We start from the raw sequence: 19959 nt of genomic DNA, 5'->3' as shown, positions 1-19959 counted from the left end.
TAAAAAGTTGCCCATAAATACATGATCCTCTTCGACCACAATCTTTTCCCTTTGGCCACTTCTCAGCCATTGGTAGGTCCAGTCTGGGAAAGGGCTGAACAATAAGATTTCCCTCAAACTGGCCTTCTTAACAGAGGGCTTCACCGTCAAACCACACACGCAGAGAAGACTTTTCTTTCTACCTTTTGTGGTTGTCTTCATTCTCTCCACCCTGCCCTGAAGGCAGGAGCAAGCCGGGCTTGGGTGATATTTTGGGGTCTCTGGAGTCAGTGGTAACAAGCCACTCCCATCCTTCCTTTTCTGGAGCTGGCGATCCGTGGACAGGAGAAACATCCCCAGTCCCTTCATGGGGAGAGATGGGGGCGGAAGGTGCGTGGACGGATCATCATGGTAACTTTCTTCAGGGAGTAATAATCGGTGTCTTTCCATGTGTACCACACAATGCCATCTGGCCCCAGGATCTTGCGGTTTTTTATGGAGTACCTGCCCCCCTGAGACAGAGAGAAGCAAACCATGAGGCATGGGAGACGCTCATAGAATCATAATGAGAAGTACTCTGGCACCTTATAGACAAACAGCTATTTGGGAGCATGAGCTTCTCAGGCAAAGAGCGGCTTCGTCAGATGCATCTGACAAAGCAGGTCTTTGCCCACGAAAGTTTACACTCCAAAATATGTTAGTCTATAAGGTGCCATGGGACTTCTTGTTGTTTTTATGGATATGGACTAACATGGCTACCTCTCTGTCATAAAATCATAGAATCATCGGGCGGGAAGGGACCTCAGGAGGTCATCTAGTCGAGTCCCCTGCTTCAAGCAGGATCAACCCCAACTAAATCATCCCAACCAGGACCTTGTCAATGAGCGAATTCACCACCTCTCTAGGCAACACATTTCAGTGCTTCACCACCCTCCTGGTGAAGTAGTTTTTCCTAATACCCAGCCTACTCCTCTCCTTCTGTAACTTCAGATCATTGCTCCTTGTTCTGCCATCTGTCACCACTGAGAACAATTCCTCTCCATCCTCGTTAGAGCTCCCCTTCAGGAAGCTGAAGACTGCCATTAAATCACCCTTCAGTCTTCTTTTTTGTAAACTAAATAAACCCAAATCCCTCAGCCTCTCCTCACAGGTCATGTGCTCCAGCCCCTTAATAATTTTTGTTGCTCTCTGCTGAACCTGTGCCAGCACATCCACATGGAAGGGACCTCAGGAGGTCATCTAGTCCAGCCCCCTGCCTAAAGCAGAGTCAACCCCTACTAAATCATCCCACTCAGAAGCCACAGTTTTGTCATGTGAGAGTAGAACCTCTAAAACACTGGGGTGTACAGAGCTGAGGGACCCCTGCTGCTTCAGCCATGAAGGAACTGCTGCTCTATATCCAGCACCATACAGACATTCCCTGGCACGTGGCCTGACCTTCCACCTGACATCGTGGGCCTGGCAATGGGCATTCCAGATTGTGCAGTTTGGGTTGTTTTCACAATAGGATCATTTATTTACTGGGTCAGTGTTGAAAACACAGTCATGGAATCTGCAGGAAGAGAACAGAGCCTGGGTTTTGCTCCCACCCATCTGGCACAGGCCCAGCTACCCAGGAAGGAGGGTTAGGTTGTCTCTTCCAGCTGTTGCAGTCCATGCTGGGCAGGAGAGCTGAGCTGAGGAGTAGAAGGATGAGTCTGTGCTTAGGACCTAGACCAGTGGTGGGCAACTTGTGGCCCATGGGCTGTGTGCATCCCATGGGGGCTCTGCCTACAGCCAGCAGCCCCCAGATGTCTCCCGTACCTACATGACTCTCATGCACTGGGGCGCTGGAATGCTGTGCTTCCTAAGCCCTCCCCTTCCTCTCAGCACTTTTGGAGTGCACAAATCACCTGGTTTGCACTCTGTCCCCATTCTCCCCCCTCCCTTCCAGCGCTGGGACACCTTGAATCAGCTGTTTGCCACGTTCCAGCTCTGGAACGGAAGGAGCAGGTAAGCATGGGGCTCCAGTGTGCAAGAGGCATGGGCGAGGAAGCACACAAGCTGACTGCAGGTAGAGCCCCAGTGGGCTGTGGCTGCTGTGGTCCACTGAGGTGAGGGAGGGCCAGTCACAGGGCCCAAATGCTATTCTTGGTTGCCTGTCGCTGACCTAGGCTTTCAGCTGAAGAAAGAGGGGTTCAATTCCTACCTCAACAATGGATTGCCCATATGACTTTGGTCAAGTCTCTTCCACTGTGACCTGGAAGAGGGAGATAAAATGCTTCTCCTGAGTTCATTCAGGTCTGTGTGGTGGTCAGTGACAAGGGCATTCCACAAGTCAGCCTGATTTTAGAAACACCACATTGTTTGTGCTGGAATTCTGCATTCCACAGTGACCTGTGGGGAACTGGGCTGGGTGGGAAGAGAGAGGAGAAGAGAGCAATGGTGTTGTGAAGCATCGAAGATTTATTGGTCTGAGTTTTTGGTGGTCACACTACCAAGTAACAGAGAAGCCACAAGAGCTGACAGGACATCCCGAATGTCTGTTGGTTAAACCTATAAATGTATGGAGATATACATCTCATAGAAGTGACCTTGGGACATCATTGAATCCTGTCCTCTACCCTCTTGGCACGCCCAAGCACCACCCCCCCACCTTTTTTTTCCCCCAGAGAAAGAGTCTATTTACCCCAGATCTCTAAATGGCCCCCTCAAGGATGGAGCTAACAACTCTGGGTTTAGTAGGCCAATACTCAAAACAGTGAGCTATCCTGCCCCTCCTCCAGGCAGCTGTCTCCTGCTATTGGTTGTAAACGCTTTCATGCTATTTCGCATGCAGAATTCTCCCCCTGGATAGCCAACCTGTCGAGCCTGCAGAATTCCCATTGTGTCGGCTTGTGCAAATCGCTACAGAATATGTAACGTGGCATCTCTAACTTGCAAAGGACGGCTGGTACAACTGGGCATGTTTTGTGTGGAGAACAGAAACACAGAGAAGACCTGATTTCAGTCTTCACATATGTCAAAGGTTGTCATAAAGAAGGAAATTGATTGTTCTTGTTTCTACCAAGGGGAGGGCAAGAAGGAATCAGCTTAGTTTTCAGCAATGGAGATTTAGATGGGATATTGGAAACATTTTCTAACATGAAGGATAGCTAAGCTCTGGAACAGTCTTGTAAGGAAGGCTATGGGAGGTTATAATAGGTTTTCCAGACCAGGCTGAACAAGCATTTGTCAGGGTGGTCTAGGTTCGCTTGGTCCTGTCTCAGGGCAGGGGGCTGGACTTGATAACCTCTCAAGGTTCCTTCCAAGTCTACACTTCCATGGGTCTATATCTGATGATTAGATTAAAGCTGGGATGTCCTGCAGCCTACCAAGCCTAGAAATCAGCACTGAAGCCTAGTGCAGGTGGCAATTCCCAGCTCCAGTGGGTACAAACTCATAGCTCTGGTTGATTGCAAGATGTTAGCCCTAGAACACAGGTCCAGAACTCAATACTGCCCCATCCTACAAATCAGTGCATTATAATTTGAAGCAAGTCCACAACCAAAACATGGTGTGTGTCAGCTGGTTGCTGTTATTGTTTTACATGGCAGCTGACTGAAAGCTTCAGACAAGGCTGGAAAGTCAAAAGTAGTCCTGGTAAAGCTGGATTGGTTCTGAAATGCATCACACATGTACCAGTTGCCTAGATGCAGAAGAAAGTTCTATTTTCTGCTGTGTCTGTAGGATAAAAATAGTTAAGTTGAAGAATTAAAGTTTGTTTGAGTTAGATGAAAGAAACGTTAATGTATTGTAACAAAAGGCCCTGACTAGGAAGTGGAAGAAAGGCCTTACACATAATGAGTTAAAAGACCAAAAGAAGTGAAGTAGGGAGGCTGAATCATTGAAAGAATAGTGGACAAAAGAAGGAGAAAGTGACTGCGGATGACTTTTAATAAAAAAATCTCTTCAAAGGAGTCAATATAGACCTTCCCACCCCACACAGAAGTGGTCTCCTAAGTGAGCCAAGGTGCAATGAAAGAGGTTAGGTGGAAAGAAGGGAAGAGATAAGGAGAAAAGACCTCAGGAATAAGAAGATTATAGATCTTATCTGGAGTCAGACTGGAAATTAGGATGAACTATCTAAAACTAGGTTTTAGCTGGCAATGACATGCCCTGTTTGTTCAATGATAGAAAAGGTAGCCTCTTGAAGGATATTTGCTAATTCCTTCCTGACCACACTGGAGCTAGCCCTCATAGAGCTGAGCACCACTGGGGTTGTAAATATATCACTTTTGTAAGTCAATACTTACAGATGATTTGTTACTTTTTGGGGGCAGTAAACTGTTTATTAGTAAGGCTACACTTTTGTCATGGAGATCAAGGAATCTGTGACTTCCAGAGACTTCTGTTCTTGGCAGCTGGGAGCTACTGGATCAACTCGCTACCTTCCATGGCTCAGACCTAGGAGGGGTGGCGGGGCGGGAGGACCTGGCAGCTTCCCATTTTGCCATGCATATTTGTAGTAATAGCCATGGACAGGTGAAGAGAGCATCCTTGTTTTTTTTCTTTTTTATTGCCCATGACCTGTCCAAGAGTTTTACTGAAAATATGTGCGAAAAAAATCTTTCAGCGTGTTTAGAGCAATGGTACATGGTACATTTCTACTGTTTGGCCTTCAGATTCAGCAAAGGAGTTAATAGTACAATTAGTGTTTGGTGGGTTCCTGTATTAACATTAATAACTTCAAATATTATTAATAATTCCAACAATATCTTTCAAGGAAATCAAGGTATCTCAAAGCAATGAGGTAGGGCCCTCGTTTGCTGTGCTTGGCTGCTGGTATAAATTGAACGACAGCTTCCTTGCAGCCTCATACATGGCATAGCAATGCCTACATCCTTCACATGGCAACTGTACCTTGTAGTACACTCCATTGAGGTTGGAGAAGAAGCACTGGTGATACCACCAGCCTCCGTGGGAGATTTCGGCACAGACGTTTCCTGTGTCAGGCGTGCTGAAACTCCTTTTGTTGTGGTACCAGGCAAAGGAGTCCTCCACGGTCCCACTGAAGCCCTCCACGTGCAGGCGGTAAAAGTTGGTTTCGTCCTCAATACTGCAAACAAGAAGGAACAGGTTGGATTGTCTCTTGGGGGTTTCTACATCTCCTTTCCAAGCTGAGCATTGAAAGTTTTATTCTTGCAGTGAATCTATCTGCATCCAGTTATCTAGCCTGGGTGTTCTCACTGTGTCTGCCCCTCGCCAGCGGATGTCCCAGCCCCCATCTCCCCCTTGGGGATGATGTGGGTTAGCACTGATCTAACTCAACCCCACTTACTGGAGGGTTGGAGTTAAGGTGACTGTCTGTCCCGTTTTTGGTGGGATGGCCCTCTATTTGGAACGCCAAAAGGGTGTCCCTACTTATTTTAGAAAAGGGACTAATTGTCCCATACTTTCCACCAGCAGTGGTGAAGCAGAGCAGGGAGCCCACAGGTTAGCCTACCTTCCCCTTCCCCAGGGCTTGGGGAAGTGGGGGGAGCATGGGAGGCTTCCCCATCCCTGCTGCTTCCTTGGGGCTGCCGCAGCCCGTGGTTTGGGGAGTTCCAGCAGCTGCTGCCTCCTTCCTGGCTCCCCCTGGGGCTTGAAGGAACCACCTCTCTTCCATATCTCCCTGTCCTGTATTTGGGACAGGGAGATATGGTTGCCTTAGTTGGAGTAGGTGGCATGAGAATCTAAAGCCACAATCAAGGGCTATGTTGCTACCAATGCTGCTCTTTAGACAGTCCCTCTAATAAGGTGGGTCTGCTTTGATGCAGAGCTGACACCCTTTTCTTCTCAGCTGGAATCTCCCTGGTACAGGTGGAGCAGGGTAGGGAATCGGGTGCTCAGCAGACTCATCAATCTTTTTCTACAGGTTTTGTTTGACCAGTCTACCACCAGCTCACTTTAAATATCCCAGCCTTTGGGCTTGTCTAGATGGCCCTTTGTGCAGACTAACATCCCCCAGCTGGGTGTGAACTAACAGGAACACCCACAGTTACATCACCAAGGATGAAAGTTTTTAAGTGTTTTGGACCTGGCCTGGCATCTCCCTAAGGTCCGTGGGAGATTCCATTAGGCTCTGGGTCAGCTCCATGCACCAGAGACTGGCGAACCTCCAGAAATGCATGAGCTGCAGGGCATAAATTAACTCCCAGGGCTACAAAAACAATGAGAAGTGCTGTGGTGCCTTATAGACTAGCAACATTTTTGGAGCAAAAGTTTTCGTGAGCAAAGATCCCCTTTGTCAGATGCAAGATGCCCACGAAAGCTGATGCTCCAAAACAGCTGTTAGTCTATAAGGTGCCACAGGACTTCCTGTTGTTTCTGAAGATACAGACTAACACGACTGCCCTGCTGATACTTGTCCTGGGGCTACATATACATGGCAGTTGGGAGATGTCATTTCCAGCTTTGATGGGCACACACAGGCACTGGCTCTGCTGGAGTTAGACCATATTGCAGTACGGCCATGGCAAGAGGGGCTAGCTGCCCAAATACAGCCTGTCCGTCAGACCTCTTAGGGGCATATGCAGGCAGCAGCCCTCCTGTGGCCACACTGTTATTCTCAGGTGCTAGCCCAGGTGTATCTGCCAATCACAGCTTCCCAGTGCAAGAGAGGCCAGGGCAGGCTGAAACCTTCCCCTCTGGGCTGGTTATTCCATATTTGTCCACTTGGAGGATTCTCGCCCCCTTCTGGAAGGGCTCTGGGGCTGGCCACTGTCGGAAACAGGACATGAGCTTGGATGACCTCGGTTTGATCCACTAGGGCAATTGCCGTATTTCTGTGGTATGGTCCTAAACCAAAATGCTACACAACTGATCAGGAAGTGAGGACTTAACTTCTTCCCTGGCACTTGCTGTGTGAGTCAAGCAAATAGACCAGGAACTAACCACAACTTGGGCCCAATCCCACAAGCCTTCTGGGCTCAGAACAGCCACTGGCATGAAGGCCTGGTAGGACACGGCCCTTTGTCGTCAGCAAGAACCCAGGGCAGGGCATGGTGCCCTCCTACCTGAAGATCTGATAGAAGGCATGCTTGTGCTTGTTGTTCCAGTCTTCCAAGTCAATGCGGAGCGAGTAGTCCCCTTGGTTCGTCACCTTGTGAATGTTCTCGTTGCCCAGCCAGAATTCGCCGTTTAAATCCCCAAAGCCATCTCGGTACTCGTTCCACGTCCGGGTGAAGTTGACTGAACCATCCTGCCGTCGCTGGATGATGGTCCAACCGCCACCTGCCAAAGGGAAAAAGGTGAAGGCAATTTGAGTCTTCCATTAGTGACATTAATGGTGGACACAACCTCCTCCTGGGCCAAGAAACTTGACTCGCCACCACCTCCTACTGAAATTGGCTAACTGGCCTGAAAATGTAGGAGTGAAAGGGACCTCAACAGGTCATCCAGTCTAGTTCACTGCACTGAAGCAGTAATAACAAAACTGTTCCTGACCTGTGTTTATCTAACCCACTCTTAAAAGGCAAGGAGCTGTGCAGCCTTAAAAACCCTAATCGGGAGGAAGAGAGATGCCGGCTTCTCCCCAAGAGAGGTGAAAGCTGGGAGCCTGAAACCATACATGTGTGCCCTCAAGGGACCCTGGAGAGGAAACACAGGTGCAGTTACCCTGGCAAGTGTGACACTGTCCTTCCTCCCTTTGACTCAACATGAGACTCCAACAGCACAAACACCAGGAGCTTCTCCAACACAGCATGCCTCAAGGAGGGGAATTCATCCTTGCCTGAATAGGTCCTGAGGGTAAAAACACTAGTTCCACCACTGCAGCTTAGTAAAACACTTCCACTGGGGTTCCCACAGCTGGTGTTCCCGGACTCCAGAAGGTGAGACTATCTCTGCTAGGAAGCCTTTGCTTCCTCTCCGGTTGTTGTGTACACAGCCGTCTGAAGTTCTCTCTCATGCTCTGCCTGAGCCCTGTGAGAAAAACCGCTCGGGAAAATAGCTGCCTGTTACACTACCTTCCGTGTCCATTTCACACAGCACTTCTATCGGCATGCCTCCGACAGAGGGCATAATGCTGTAAACACCAGACCTCCGGATCCCATTGTAGTAAATGGACGCACAGTCTATTGGGCAGTTCTTCGCGTGCTTCACATCTACACAGAAAACAGAGACACAGTTTCACATCTAGTTCACAGAAAGGAGGACATGCTTCTCTGTGAGAATTCAACCAAAAATTTCGCAGCGTTCCAGATGTAGATTAGAATTTAAGCCATTTGAAGTATGAGCTCTGTTTGACTTGGGCAAAATTTAAGTGCTGGAATTGGGACATTTACTCAATTTTATTTTATCCCTCCGGCTATCCTAAAAAGTGAGCAAGACTGATTTTCACAGACAAAACTTCTTCTACTGCACAGAGAGGAGAGTTTGAACCGGAACCCCAGATCCATACCCAATCACAATTTCGGACATTTGAACTCAAATACGGATCCTGAATGAAACTGTGTGCCCAGGAGCTGAGTCTGAATTAGAAGCAGAAACCCTTGAGCCTGGGGCAGGTTGGATTCACAGCTGACTTGGGATAAAAATAATTCACAGTTTAGACTCATCTCGACCCGCACAGATCTCCACAAAATTAGAATAATATGTCCTTGGGTTTTAAATTAAATTTCTTTGCTATTTAAGTGAAGGTGGAAATGATAAGAGTTTTGCAGAACCCAAATTTCTGCTGGGCTTTTCCCTTCCCACATTGGATCAGAATGACCTCGTCCTGTTTCCATTCTCCATAGCTGGCCAGTGTTGGACACATCAGAGAGCGGGGTAAAATCTCCCATAATGCACCTGACATTGCCTGGCTTTGATACTCTTAATTTAAAGAGGTGTGGACATGTGTGTGGCCAAACCCTAACATCCTTATTTGGTCGTACCGCCTACCAGGGGTTTGGGGCACATGCCTATGCCAGAGCCTGTTTGTACGCTCCAGTGTGGATAAGTCCAAAGAGGGTTTGTCTGAGGAAAGACTGAGTGAAAGTTGAGGAAGGTGATGAGTGTGAACAATTCCCACCCAGACCTTAGTTGAGAAAGGAGGAGGTTAGAAGGAAAGAATGAGAGAGAGAGATCTCACAATAGCTCACACAATCAAAGATAACTTCCTCCTACCCACACTAGACCAGACCAAACCCAAGCTGACCTTATTACTCAGCGTTGCCAAATCTATGGGACTAAGGGGGTTATAAAAAACCAATTTTGGGGCTGGGAGGGAGAAGGTTCCATGAGGGAAATGGAAGGAACAAGAGCACAATTCTGGAAGCCCATGAAAGTACACTGGGAGAGGAGGAATGGGTGTTTCAGTATTCCAAGCAACCAATTAGAGTGCCCATTTGCTTTGAGGTCTCCCATTGGCTGTGGGAAGCATGGATGGAAGAAAGGAAAGCCAATCAAAGCCCACTATTTTGGGACTGGTGTCAGAGTTTCATTGGACTGTTTCTGCCCAAGGGGTCTGGCAGTGCTATTAAAGGGAACCCAAGAAAGCAAGGAAATTTCACAGGGGAGCCACTCTGGGTTTGTTTGGTCTGGTGTTTGCTGCCCAGTACCACCACCACCTCCACGTATCTTTCTCCAGCAGGTCATTTACTCCTCCAGAGAGAAATGACTTAGGCACACTTGCTAGTTAGAGGCATTGTAGCCAAGCTACCATGTTATCCGAGGCTGGGAAATCATGCAAAACAAGGATGATGGAAAGCAATTCGACTGGCTGGCTCATGGGATCAGTAACCAACTAACATGCTTTTCCTCCCAACACCACTGTCTGAAATCACATTCAGGTTGGAAGGTGAAAGTCCCTCACAAGTCAGGTCTGTTGCTCAGCACATGTAAAAACAGCCGTTGGGCTCAACCTGATTCTTACCAAGTAAATATCTACATCCTTCTGTAACCTATCATTTTCAATCTTATGTCCGAAGCCGAGACCTGAATGGCTGAGGAACCAGACCAGCTTGTCCTTCCTACATTTAGAGCTGAGCCCACTGGGTCAGGGCTGTGGATAGGAGCTGGGGGAGATGTTTCCATCATAATAGCTTTTTGGTGAAAAATGGGGTTTCAACTATATGACCATTTTTATTTTCAGTTTCTGTATGAAAAACAGAAACCAAAAGCCTTTTGGATAAAAAAATTCAGTTCTTGATTAAAACAACAACAACAACTCAGGTTTTGCGTAAAAAAATAAAGAATTTAGTTTTGGTTTTCAAAAGTTGTACCAAAAATGATTCTTGTAACCAAACTCTTTAATTTTTTTCAATGAAAAAAATAAAGGACAATTTCAAGAAGAGAGAGTGAAATTTTCTGGGAAAATTAATGGCCCTTTTTGAGCCAGCTGTACTTGTGGCACTTTGGCAAGGAGGGGCTAGGAAGACCTCCCTTCTGTCACATGTTGCATGCATGCCATCAGCATCAAGAGGACATCAGGCCATCTTCTCAGAGGCCCTGAGAACATGCTGTTCCTGAGGCAGCCAGTCGGTTCCCTTGGTGCTCAGTAATTCTGACAGTCACACCCCAAGGGGCTCTCAAATTATATACCCAAAAATCAACTCATGAAACGCTTAGCCTAAAATCAGGGTGAACCTGCATGAGATGCAATGACGCCATCTTGTCTCATTTTTTTTACAGTTGGCATGTATGTCGACAGACCCAACCTCCAATGGTGCTGAACGCTGTGCTGATCTAGAACTAAGTGATAGCTTTTCTTCCAAGCATTCCCGATCAGAATGACTCAAGGCTTTCACCCCCGCTTCATCACACGTGAAAGTTCCCACTCATGTCTACATAGCCATGGGAGGTGCAACTATCACATGTCATACCTGAGCTTGTGTTCATCACTCTGACTAGCTCTGAGACCAGCAACAGCCCTAGGCCATTTTAATACATATAGGGTGAGTCTATGCTTGCATTCCTCTTTCGAAAGAGGTATGCAAATAAGATAAATCGAAAATACAAATGAGGTATAAATGTGCATATTTGGCACCTTGTTTGCATATTCTAATTTCAAAAGCGCGTCTTTTGAAAGAGGAAAGCCAGTGTAGATGCTGCTCTTTCGAAAGTAAACCCCATCTTCGAAAGAATCCTTCTTCATTTTATTTAATGGGAAGAAGGATTCTTTCGAAGATGGGGTTTACTTTTGAAAAAGGAGCGTCTACACGGGCTTTCTTCTTTCGAAAGAAGTGCTTTCAAAACTGGAATATGCAAATGAGGTGCCAAATACGCAAATTTACACTTCATTTGCATTTTCAATTTACCTCATTTGCATACCACTTTCGAAAGAGGAATGCAAGTGTAGACGAACCCATAGAGATACACATCACGTAGGCTATGTCTACACTAGCCCAAAACTTCAAAACGGCCATTTCGAAGATTACTAACGAAGCGCAGAAATACATATTCAGCGCCTCATTAGCATGCCAGCAGCCGCGGCACTTTGAAATTGCCGTGGCTCACTGCTGCGTGGCTCCTTTTTGAAAGGACCCTGGCAACTTCAAAATCCCTTATTCCTATCTGCCGAATGGGCAAGTGTAGACATGGCCATAGAGCCAGAAGGGACCTCAGGCCAAACACCACTCCCCCGCCTTTCTCATTTTATTTATTTTTTAAAAAAGCCTATCAGCCCCAGATGCTGAACTGGCTCCCTCAAGGGCAGAGCTCACAGCCCTGGGTTGAGCAGGCCAACACTCAAGCCATCGAACTATCCTTCCACCTTATGACTAGCCTGGGATGGTACAACACATGCAGCTGCCAGTTCTGCCCCAGCTTTCCCTGCCAGTGCAATTTCAGTACATCAAAGCCAGCTCAGGCCTCTAGCCTGGATTTCAGCCCCTCCTCCCCATCCCAGCTACTCCCCCCTCACCTGGGCGGTGCATCTCCTGCTGTGACCTTATCTCGGCGGGAACGAGGCAGCCGGGGTTGTGCCGGGCCCATTCGGCCAGCAGGGAGATGTTGTGGATCTGGGCCTGCATGTCGTAGAGCAGTGTGGCTTGGATGTGTTGCAGCGTGCTGGCCTCGTTGTAACGCTGCTCCAGCTCCTGCACCCGCTGCTCCACCGTGGAGTTTCGGCTATTCTTCTCCTCGTGCTTCAGGGCACCCAAGGAATGAAAGGGGTGTCAGCTGCAGCAGTGCGGAGGGGTCTGCCCGGGGGCATCATAGGAACTAGCAGTGCGAAGCACCACTTGGGCCAGGGGGCTGGAATCCAGATGACAGGCAGTGCAGAGCCAGGACTCCTAGGAATATGGTCCCGGTCCATGGCAGGAGAGTTCTGCCCCAGCCCTCTGAACGGAGGAGGCACCCTGTTCTCTAAGTGACAATGCAGCCTAAAGGAAAGGCTGTTCCCCCTGGGCAGACAGTGATGGAAACAGCCATCCGGGCCATGGCTGCTGCTGGGTATTCAGAAAGCGGCTGTCAGAAATGCTAGTAATAATCCCATCAGGAAGCTGGAGGCTTGGTGGAACCAGAGCCGTCCTATCCACAGCACTAACTGGGCAGGGCTGGCCAAGGCCCCATAATGTTGGGAGCCCTGTAGCGGCCGCCCCAGCCGTCCTATGGCCAGGTGGGGGCGGATTACCTGGGGCAGGGTGTGGGTGACCGTGGACAGCAGCAGGGGGTCACCTTCCCTTGTCCCCTCCCCACCGCGCTCCCCATGCAGGCAGCATGAGTGGTGACCTTCTCCGCTCTGCTGAGCCCCACTTCCCCACAGCGGCGAGAAGGGACCTCCACTCCCTGCCGCCCAGGGAGAAGCAGAGCCCAGCAGCCCTGGAGGGCTCAGTGTGGCCGAGAGGAGTGGCTGCTGCCTGTGCAGTGAGTGTAGGCAGGAGTGGAGGTGACCTCTGCCACCGCCACTGTCCCAGGTAATCCCTGCCTGGTTGGTCGGGAAGAGGGGAAGGAGGCAGTGCAAGGGCAGAGCAAGGAAAGGACAGGGCCTGCAGCGCAAGGAGTGTGGTCCTGGGTGGAACTGTCATTAGGTGATGGATTCAGCACCTGCAAACGAGAGCAGTTGTTAGTGGAACGACGACAGACTGGAGGGGCTCTCCAGTGGGTTTCCACAGGGCTCTGTTCTCATTTTGGTGTTTAACAACTTTAATGACCTGGAGGTAAGAATAGAGCACAGGGGTTACATGGGGCTGGAGGGACATCAGTTGGGGGAAGAGGTGGGGAGAGAGTAGAGCAGGAAAGGGCGGAAGGGGGCAAAAGGTGGTGGAGCCTCTGGCTGAAGGGTTCCCCAGACTGGCGGGGGGAGTCGTGTGGCCAGTGGCCTCCCACGTCACCCTTCACCAGTGGCCCCTGACAGAGCACATACTGCAGGCGTCAGAAAAGCTGCTGGGGAAGGGGAGAAGATTGGCAGCACCCGGGAGGGTGGATCTTAGTCAATTGGACAACTGGGCCATAAACGGCAAAATGAAATTGAATGAAGTCAAATGTCAGGTGCTGTGCTTGGGGAGGAAAACCGAAATGCCCAAATGCAGAGTGGGGGGCTGCGGGCTTGCCAGCAGCACTGCAGAGAAGGATCTGGGGGATGAGGGGAGTCAGCTGTGCAAAGCTGTTGCAAAACAAGCAAATGCAATTTCTGGTCACATTAGGAGAGGTGTGGCGTGGCAGGGGTGACAGTGCTACTCTGCTCAGCACTGGGTAGGCTTCTGCTGGAGAACTGTGTCTCTGTTACTGGTTTTGTCACCCGTATAGAGAAAGGATGAAGTAAATCAGGAAAGGATCCAGACACAAGCAACAATGACAATCAAAGGGATAGAATGCAGGTCATACAAATGTAACACTGACAGACTCAGGTCACCAGCATCAGGGATTGAACCTGTGATTATAGGGGTTACAGTCCTCTGCTCTACTGCATGAGTTGAAGGCCAGCTGGTTTGCAGCCTAGACTGTAGAGCAGAGACTTCGCTCACCCCAGTAGGAGGTCTCAGTGCCTCTGGGTACTACACAAGCAAAGGCTGAAGGAATGTGGTGTGTTGAGTTTGGCAAAGAGGAGATGAAGGGGGAACACGGCAGCCGTCTCCAAATACTTGAAAGGCCGCCATAAAAAAGAAGACAAATTGTTCTCTCTCACCATCGAGGGCAGGACAAGGTGAAGTGGAATCAAACTCCAGCCGAGCAGATGTAGATTGAATCTGAGGAAAAACATCCTAACATTAAGGACAATGGAACAGAGGCCTGGGGCAGTGGTGGAAACTCTTTCACTGGAGGGTTTTCAAAGGAGACTGGGATGGCTTAGACTCAATTGGGTGGTGGTCAGACTAGATGACCTTTGCAGTCCCTTCTAGACCTATGGTTATAGGATTCTATGGCTTGGTAGCAACAAAGGGTCCTATGGCACCTTATAGACTAACAGAAAAGTTTAGGGCATGAGCTTTCGTGAGTTAACTCACTTCTTCAGATGCATCTGAAGTTAGCAGTGGCTAACTGCTCAAGCCAGAAGCAGTAACACTACCAAGCCATATATCAGAGGGGTAGCTGTGTTAGTCTGGATCTGTAGCAGCAACGAAGGGTCCTGTGGCACCTTACAGACTAACAGAAAAGTTTAGAGCATGAGCTTTCGTGAGTTAACTCACTTCTTCAGATGCATCTGAAGAAGTGAGTTAACTCACGAAAGCTCATGCTCTAAACTTTTCTGTTAGTCTGTAAGGTGCCACAGGACCCTTCGTTGCTGCTACAGATCCAGACTAACACAGCTACCCCTCTGATATATGGCTTGGTAGTGTTACTGCTTCTGGCTTGAGCAGTTAGCCAGAAGTTTGGGGTCCAGTAGGTCATTCCAGCTGGAAGCAGAAGTTTCCCAGCTCTTTGTTTGCAAAGAACTGGGTGTTTGCTGGAAACAGTCAAGAATACACCGAACAGCTGGTTTGCCTTCAACCTTTCGCCTCTTTACACAACAGGCCCAACAGCTCTTGATAGCTTTATCCCAGGTCCCGACTTTCTCACAGGCTGCTGCTGGGCTTGCTTGCCTTTTCCTTCTGATATGCCCCTCCTCACTGCTCCCCAACCCCGCACCTCCTACCCCCAACATACACATATCTACCTAAAACAATACCCAGCCAAAAATTGCTGGGTTAGTGGTTCATACTTACAGATATGTTAATTGGGCAGTGAGTTCACACCTATCAATCTCAATGGCATTATAGCTCAACCCATAACAAGATTTCGCTCAGCTCAGAACAATAATAAGGCCAAGCTCTTATATAGCACTTCCCAGCTGTAGCTCTCAAAGAACTTTATGACGGAGGTTAGGATCACCATCCCTGTTTTACCAAAGGGGAAACTGAGGCACGGAGCAGTGAAATTGCCTTGTCCAAGATCACCTAGCAGGCCAGAGCTGAGCCAAGAGCCAGTTCTCCAGATATTCTTAGTCCAGTACTCCAGCCATCAGGCAATACTATAACAATGATGTAGCCGGCCCCAGTTAGGGCCTTGGCTAATGACTAGCTGATGTACCCCCTCAGTCAAGGGAGCCAGTATAACCTCTGCCAGTCTGTCTAGTTGTTTTTCCAATTTACCGCTATCTCCACGTTGTGATAGGCAGGTCACTCCCCTTCCCGCTTCCAATCTCCATCAGAAGCTGGTATTGTAATGCACCTGCTGCAGTGTTTAGTACTGTTGGGAGTCCTACTGTTGAGGATCCTGGGACCCTACAGATCAGTGTATATCAGAAACCCACTGCTAAACACACCTGTCTTATAGTAATCACCCCAAACACACCTACAGTCTGTTATGTACAGCCAGGCCCTCGGATACCACAGAATATGCTCCAAAGAGAGCGTCTTGAGAGGGAGAGTATCTGTATCACTATCAGCCAACTCACCCTGTTTTAGTGTACACGTTAATACTTTCAATGTACGCTTTAATACAACGTGAGTGGGTAGATACAGATACACTCCCTCTTAGGGGTCTCCTTTTTTTGAATATGGTAACCCTATTTGGGAGTAATATCTTAATACCTTCCATACCACGTTTACCAACCCAGGACACTCCACCAAAGGAGTAGCTCGCTTCTTGAAATGGGCCATTCAAATACCCTGAGAGAACCTGCTTCAATACAGAAATAAAATCCTCTCTCACCACCTCCCCTACCTTTCACATATCACCACACTCTGGAACCCCTATGAGATATCATCAAAAAGCTACACCTCATGCGCCACAGGGACCTCAGTCTGAACCCCTTCATCTAGCGTTCAAACAAGCCCTCTGCTTCTCCAAGCTTCTCATCAGAAGCCAGCTCCTCACAGACCAGGTCTAACCAGCTCCAAATGGCACCCGTACTGCCAGAGCACCGAAGCCAAACCTGCAGACGCTGTTACCATGATCAACACCTTCCACTACACACCTTTCAGGCACCATGTGTCCAACCTATGCCCATTGCGACTTGTAGTTGTCATGGACTGTGTGGGTCACCAGGCCCCACTCCCCAACTAAAGTCAGATGTGATTCTCTTTCATCAGGCAGAACAGAGGGTTTATTAGTCAACACGGACACAGCACAGCACAAACGTAGCAGAGAAACCAAAGTCAGCACAATCCATCTTGGGGAGAGGAGGTCCAGACGGGGGTTCCAGAGCTGGGGGCCTGGTCTGCCTTCCCCCCACAAGTCGGCCAAGACTGCCCCACTCCCCAACTGCCCAGTTCAAATTGAGATGCGCCAGGCCCCTCCTTCTGCCTTTGTCCTGTTTCCTGGGGGGAAAGGTGTCACCTGGTTGCCTAGGTTACAAAGGCCACAGAGGGCCATGGCTATGCATGAGAAGTCATTACACCAAAAATACCATCTCCAACCTATCCCATTGATGCTGTACCTAAGGGAACTGAGGCACCCACATGGAGTTACTACAGAACAGTAGGAAACATGTACAACCTAACAAGGGAAATATAATCCCCACAATTGCCTCTTCACTGTGCACTGAATGTCCCAATAGCAACTACACGGGTGAATGGACACAGAGCAGACATTAGGAATCTCAATAGTAACAGAGAGGAAGCCGTGCTAGTCTATACACTATCAAAACAAAAAGCAGTCAAGTAGCACTTTAAAGACTAGCAAAATAGTTTATTAGGTGAGCTTTTGTGGAACAGACCCACTTCTTGAGTCTGTTCTGGTCTGGCTATGGTCTGAAGAAGTGGGTCTGTCCCACGAAAGCTCACCTAATAAACTATTTTGCTAGGCCTTAAAGTGCTACTTGACTGGTTTTTGTTTTGATTAGGAATCTCAATCACATAAGCCTGTCAGTGAGCATTTCAATGGAGTGGGACATTCTGTTAAAGACCTGAGAATATGCGTCCTATAACAAAAAGACTTTAAAAGCAGATTCTATAGGGAGATTTGTGAACTGGGGTTCATGCTCAAATTCGACACATTAACACGTGGTATGAACAAGGTCAGCAATTATCTCACGCATTACGAGGACTGTCTCCCATCCTTTGATGCTTGTAATTATCTCAGGCAAGACACTTAACGTCCCCCACCCCGCCTCCTTCAATTCTATGTATTTACGCTTGTTTTTATTGCAATTTTTTGAACCTCTGTGCTATGTAACTGAGTCTGAACTGGAAATGCTATTGATCTGCGGAAGTGGGTCTGTCCCATGAATGCTCATCGCCTAATAAATCATTTTGCGAGTCTTTAAAGTGCTACATGACCACTGGTTTGTTTTGTTAAATGTTTTGGTGCACACATTTATGCTCCAAAACCTCTGTCAGTCTATAAGGTGCCGGAGGACTTCTTGTTGTGTTTTCACTTCAAATGGTCCCTCAGAATATGTGCTAACTACTTATGCTAAACTATCTCTTTGGTCCTGTCTTTATGTGTGACACTTGCAGCTGTCAAAGACCTGAAGGAGAACGCTGTGTAGCTCAAAAACTCGTCTCTTTGACCAACAGAAGCTGGTCTAATAAAAAGTCTCTGTAGCTGCAGACCCTGCATGTACCTGACTTAGAATCATAGAACTGGAAGGAAGCTCCAGAGGTCACAAAGTCCACTGCCCTGCACTCAAGACAGGACCAAGCATGTATCTCCGGGGTGTGCAAACTAGGGGTGGGGGCGGCAGGCCCCCCCTGAAGGTGTGAACTTTCATAAGGCAGAGGGAGGAGTGCAGCACAATTGGCTTCTGGGTCTCAGGCTCATCCATCTCATTGCAAATGTTGAAATCTGTTACTGCTTTTACGTGTGTGCCTTCACATTCATATACCAGTTAAGAGAGTTTTTACTTTCTACAGACTTATTTTCTTACACCTGCCAAAAGTTTTTTTTTCTTCATATGAACATAACTGAAATTTCCATTGGTTTGGAATACATTAGGCAGGTTGGGGGTGGGATGCTGCTAATTTCAGGGATGAAAAAAGGTCCTAATATAAAAAGTTTGCTCTCCCCTCACTTACCTTATCCATCGCAGTGGAAGGAAACTCTTTTATTTCCTTTGTCCACCAGAGGGCACAGTTGTCATTAAAATGACACCCACCCACTAAGTCATCTACCACCAGCCCCTATAAAATCTCTGTTTCAAGCCGTGTCTACATTTCCCAGAAGATCGACCTGCTCACAGTCAATCTTCCGGTGTTCGATTTTATGCATCTGGTAGGGACGCGCGAAACTGACCTATCGGGGTCGGCAGTCAACCTCTGACTTCTTGCCTATCTCGGAAACTCTCCCGTCGACCTTCCTCCATGAGGATAGGTAGGTAAATCGATTTCAGATTGCTGTAGAATGGCCTAGCTGAAATCGACTGATTTTCCTAGTGTGGACCTAGCCTGAGTAAAATGCGGTTTCTGGAGCAGATCCTCTGTGACTCCAGCCAGGGCACCCGAACATGTGGAGCCAAGGGGCTGAGGCCCTCACACTTTTGAAAGTGAATGGGCCTGACCTATCTGCTTTTCACCTGGGCCTTTTCTCCCTCCCCTCCCAGACCCTGCTCGCTGGCCAGGCTGGAAGGTGGAGAGCAGCTGTAGGCCGTCTGCTAACCCTGGGCAAGGAACCTGGGGGGCAGGGACATGGGGCCTCCCAACCCCAGGCAGAAAGAGGGTCTGCAGCTCCCCAGCCTGGCTCTGGCTTCCAGCTTGGCTTGGGAGTGGGGTGTTGGAGAAGAGGTGGGGCAAGAGCTTTGTGACCCCTCACTTTTACTAAGACTCCGTCACCCTGACTCCACTCCCCTGTGTCTGTTATCATTAGAGACCAAGGCACCAGCTTTCCCTACTAATTGCTCCCAGTAGAAGCTGAACTTCTCTAACACAGAACTCTCTCATCTGGCAACAGTCGTCATCTGATGTGATTTTAGTTAGCCGAATGACTGCTTAGCGGGGTTTGGCCAAGTTTCCCCTGGTCCCATAAAGTTTGTTTCCAGCCACCAGTCCTGGCTCCCAGTGTTCTGTGCTGTTGTTTAGCTGTGATCTACCCCAAATATCTTCTAAGAGCCCAGTGAGCAGTGGAGGTGTTGCTAATGCGGCTAGACAATATTGAGCTCCCTCAGTTCAGCAAATTCTCTTGTCCAGCAGGGGTCAGGTCCCAAAGATACCAGATTAGAGAGGGTCAGCCTGTGCTAGGGACACTTCTACTGGGCTTCATGTGCTACTGGATCCATATTATTACTTGGCTGTGCTGCGTGCTCCTATTTTCCCCATGCACATCACTCAGTAGAACTGGGCGATCTTTGGCACCAACTCTGAGTCACAGGGACTCCAATAGGGCAAAGGTTTGCGATTTAATAACCAGGGAATGCTTCTTCTTAGCAGAGCTGCACTTCTTCCAGCTTTCCTGTTCTTCATGTAGGGTCTAAGTAGTGTGGCCCATCCCCATTGTCTCGGAAGGTACATCTACACTAGCCAGGAGATTGACCTGGTCAGGGTCAGTCTTCTGGGGTTGGACTGAGGATTCATGAAATCAAACAATCAGGGTCGACAGCCGACCCTTGTACATGGAGTCACAGAAGTCAATAGGACAGTTTCTCCCATTGACCTCCCTCAGTGAGGACGGACAGATAAGTTGATTGTAGGTATGTTGATT

The 19959-nt window shown here is 48.5% G+C and overlaps 1 protein-coding gene across 1 annotated transcript; it reads right to left on the bottom strand.

Moving 5' to 3' along the window:
• Positions 1–344: 344 nt before the first annotated feature.
• On the bottom strand, positions 345–18350 carry LOC142010745 (angiopoietin-related protein 7-like). The gene is made up of 6 exons (XM_074989159.1): positions 18342–18350; positions 11825–12047; positions 7947–8084; positions 6996–7212; positions 4861–5056; positions 345–491 (listed from the first exon to the last, which is right to left on the bottom strand). The coding sequence occupies exons 1-6, from the start codon at positions 18348–18350 to the stop codon at positions 345–347; spliced, it is 930 nt and encodes a 309-aa protein (XP_074845260.1).
• Positions 18351–19959: the final 1609 nt, after the last annotated feature.

This window comes from Carettochelys insculpta, chromosome 3 (genome assembly GCF_033958435.1).
Source record: "Carettochelys insculpta isolate YL-2023 chromosome 3, ASM3395843v1, whole genome shotgun sequence".
Classification (NCBI taxonomy): domain Eukaryota; kingdom Metazoa; phylum Chordata; order Testudines; family Carettochelyidae; genus Carettochelys; species Carettochelys insculpta.
Note: the sequence above shows the minus strand (reverse complement) of the source record. Positions and strands in the feature narration are given on the sequence as shown.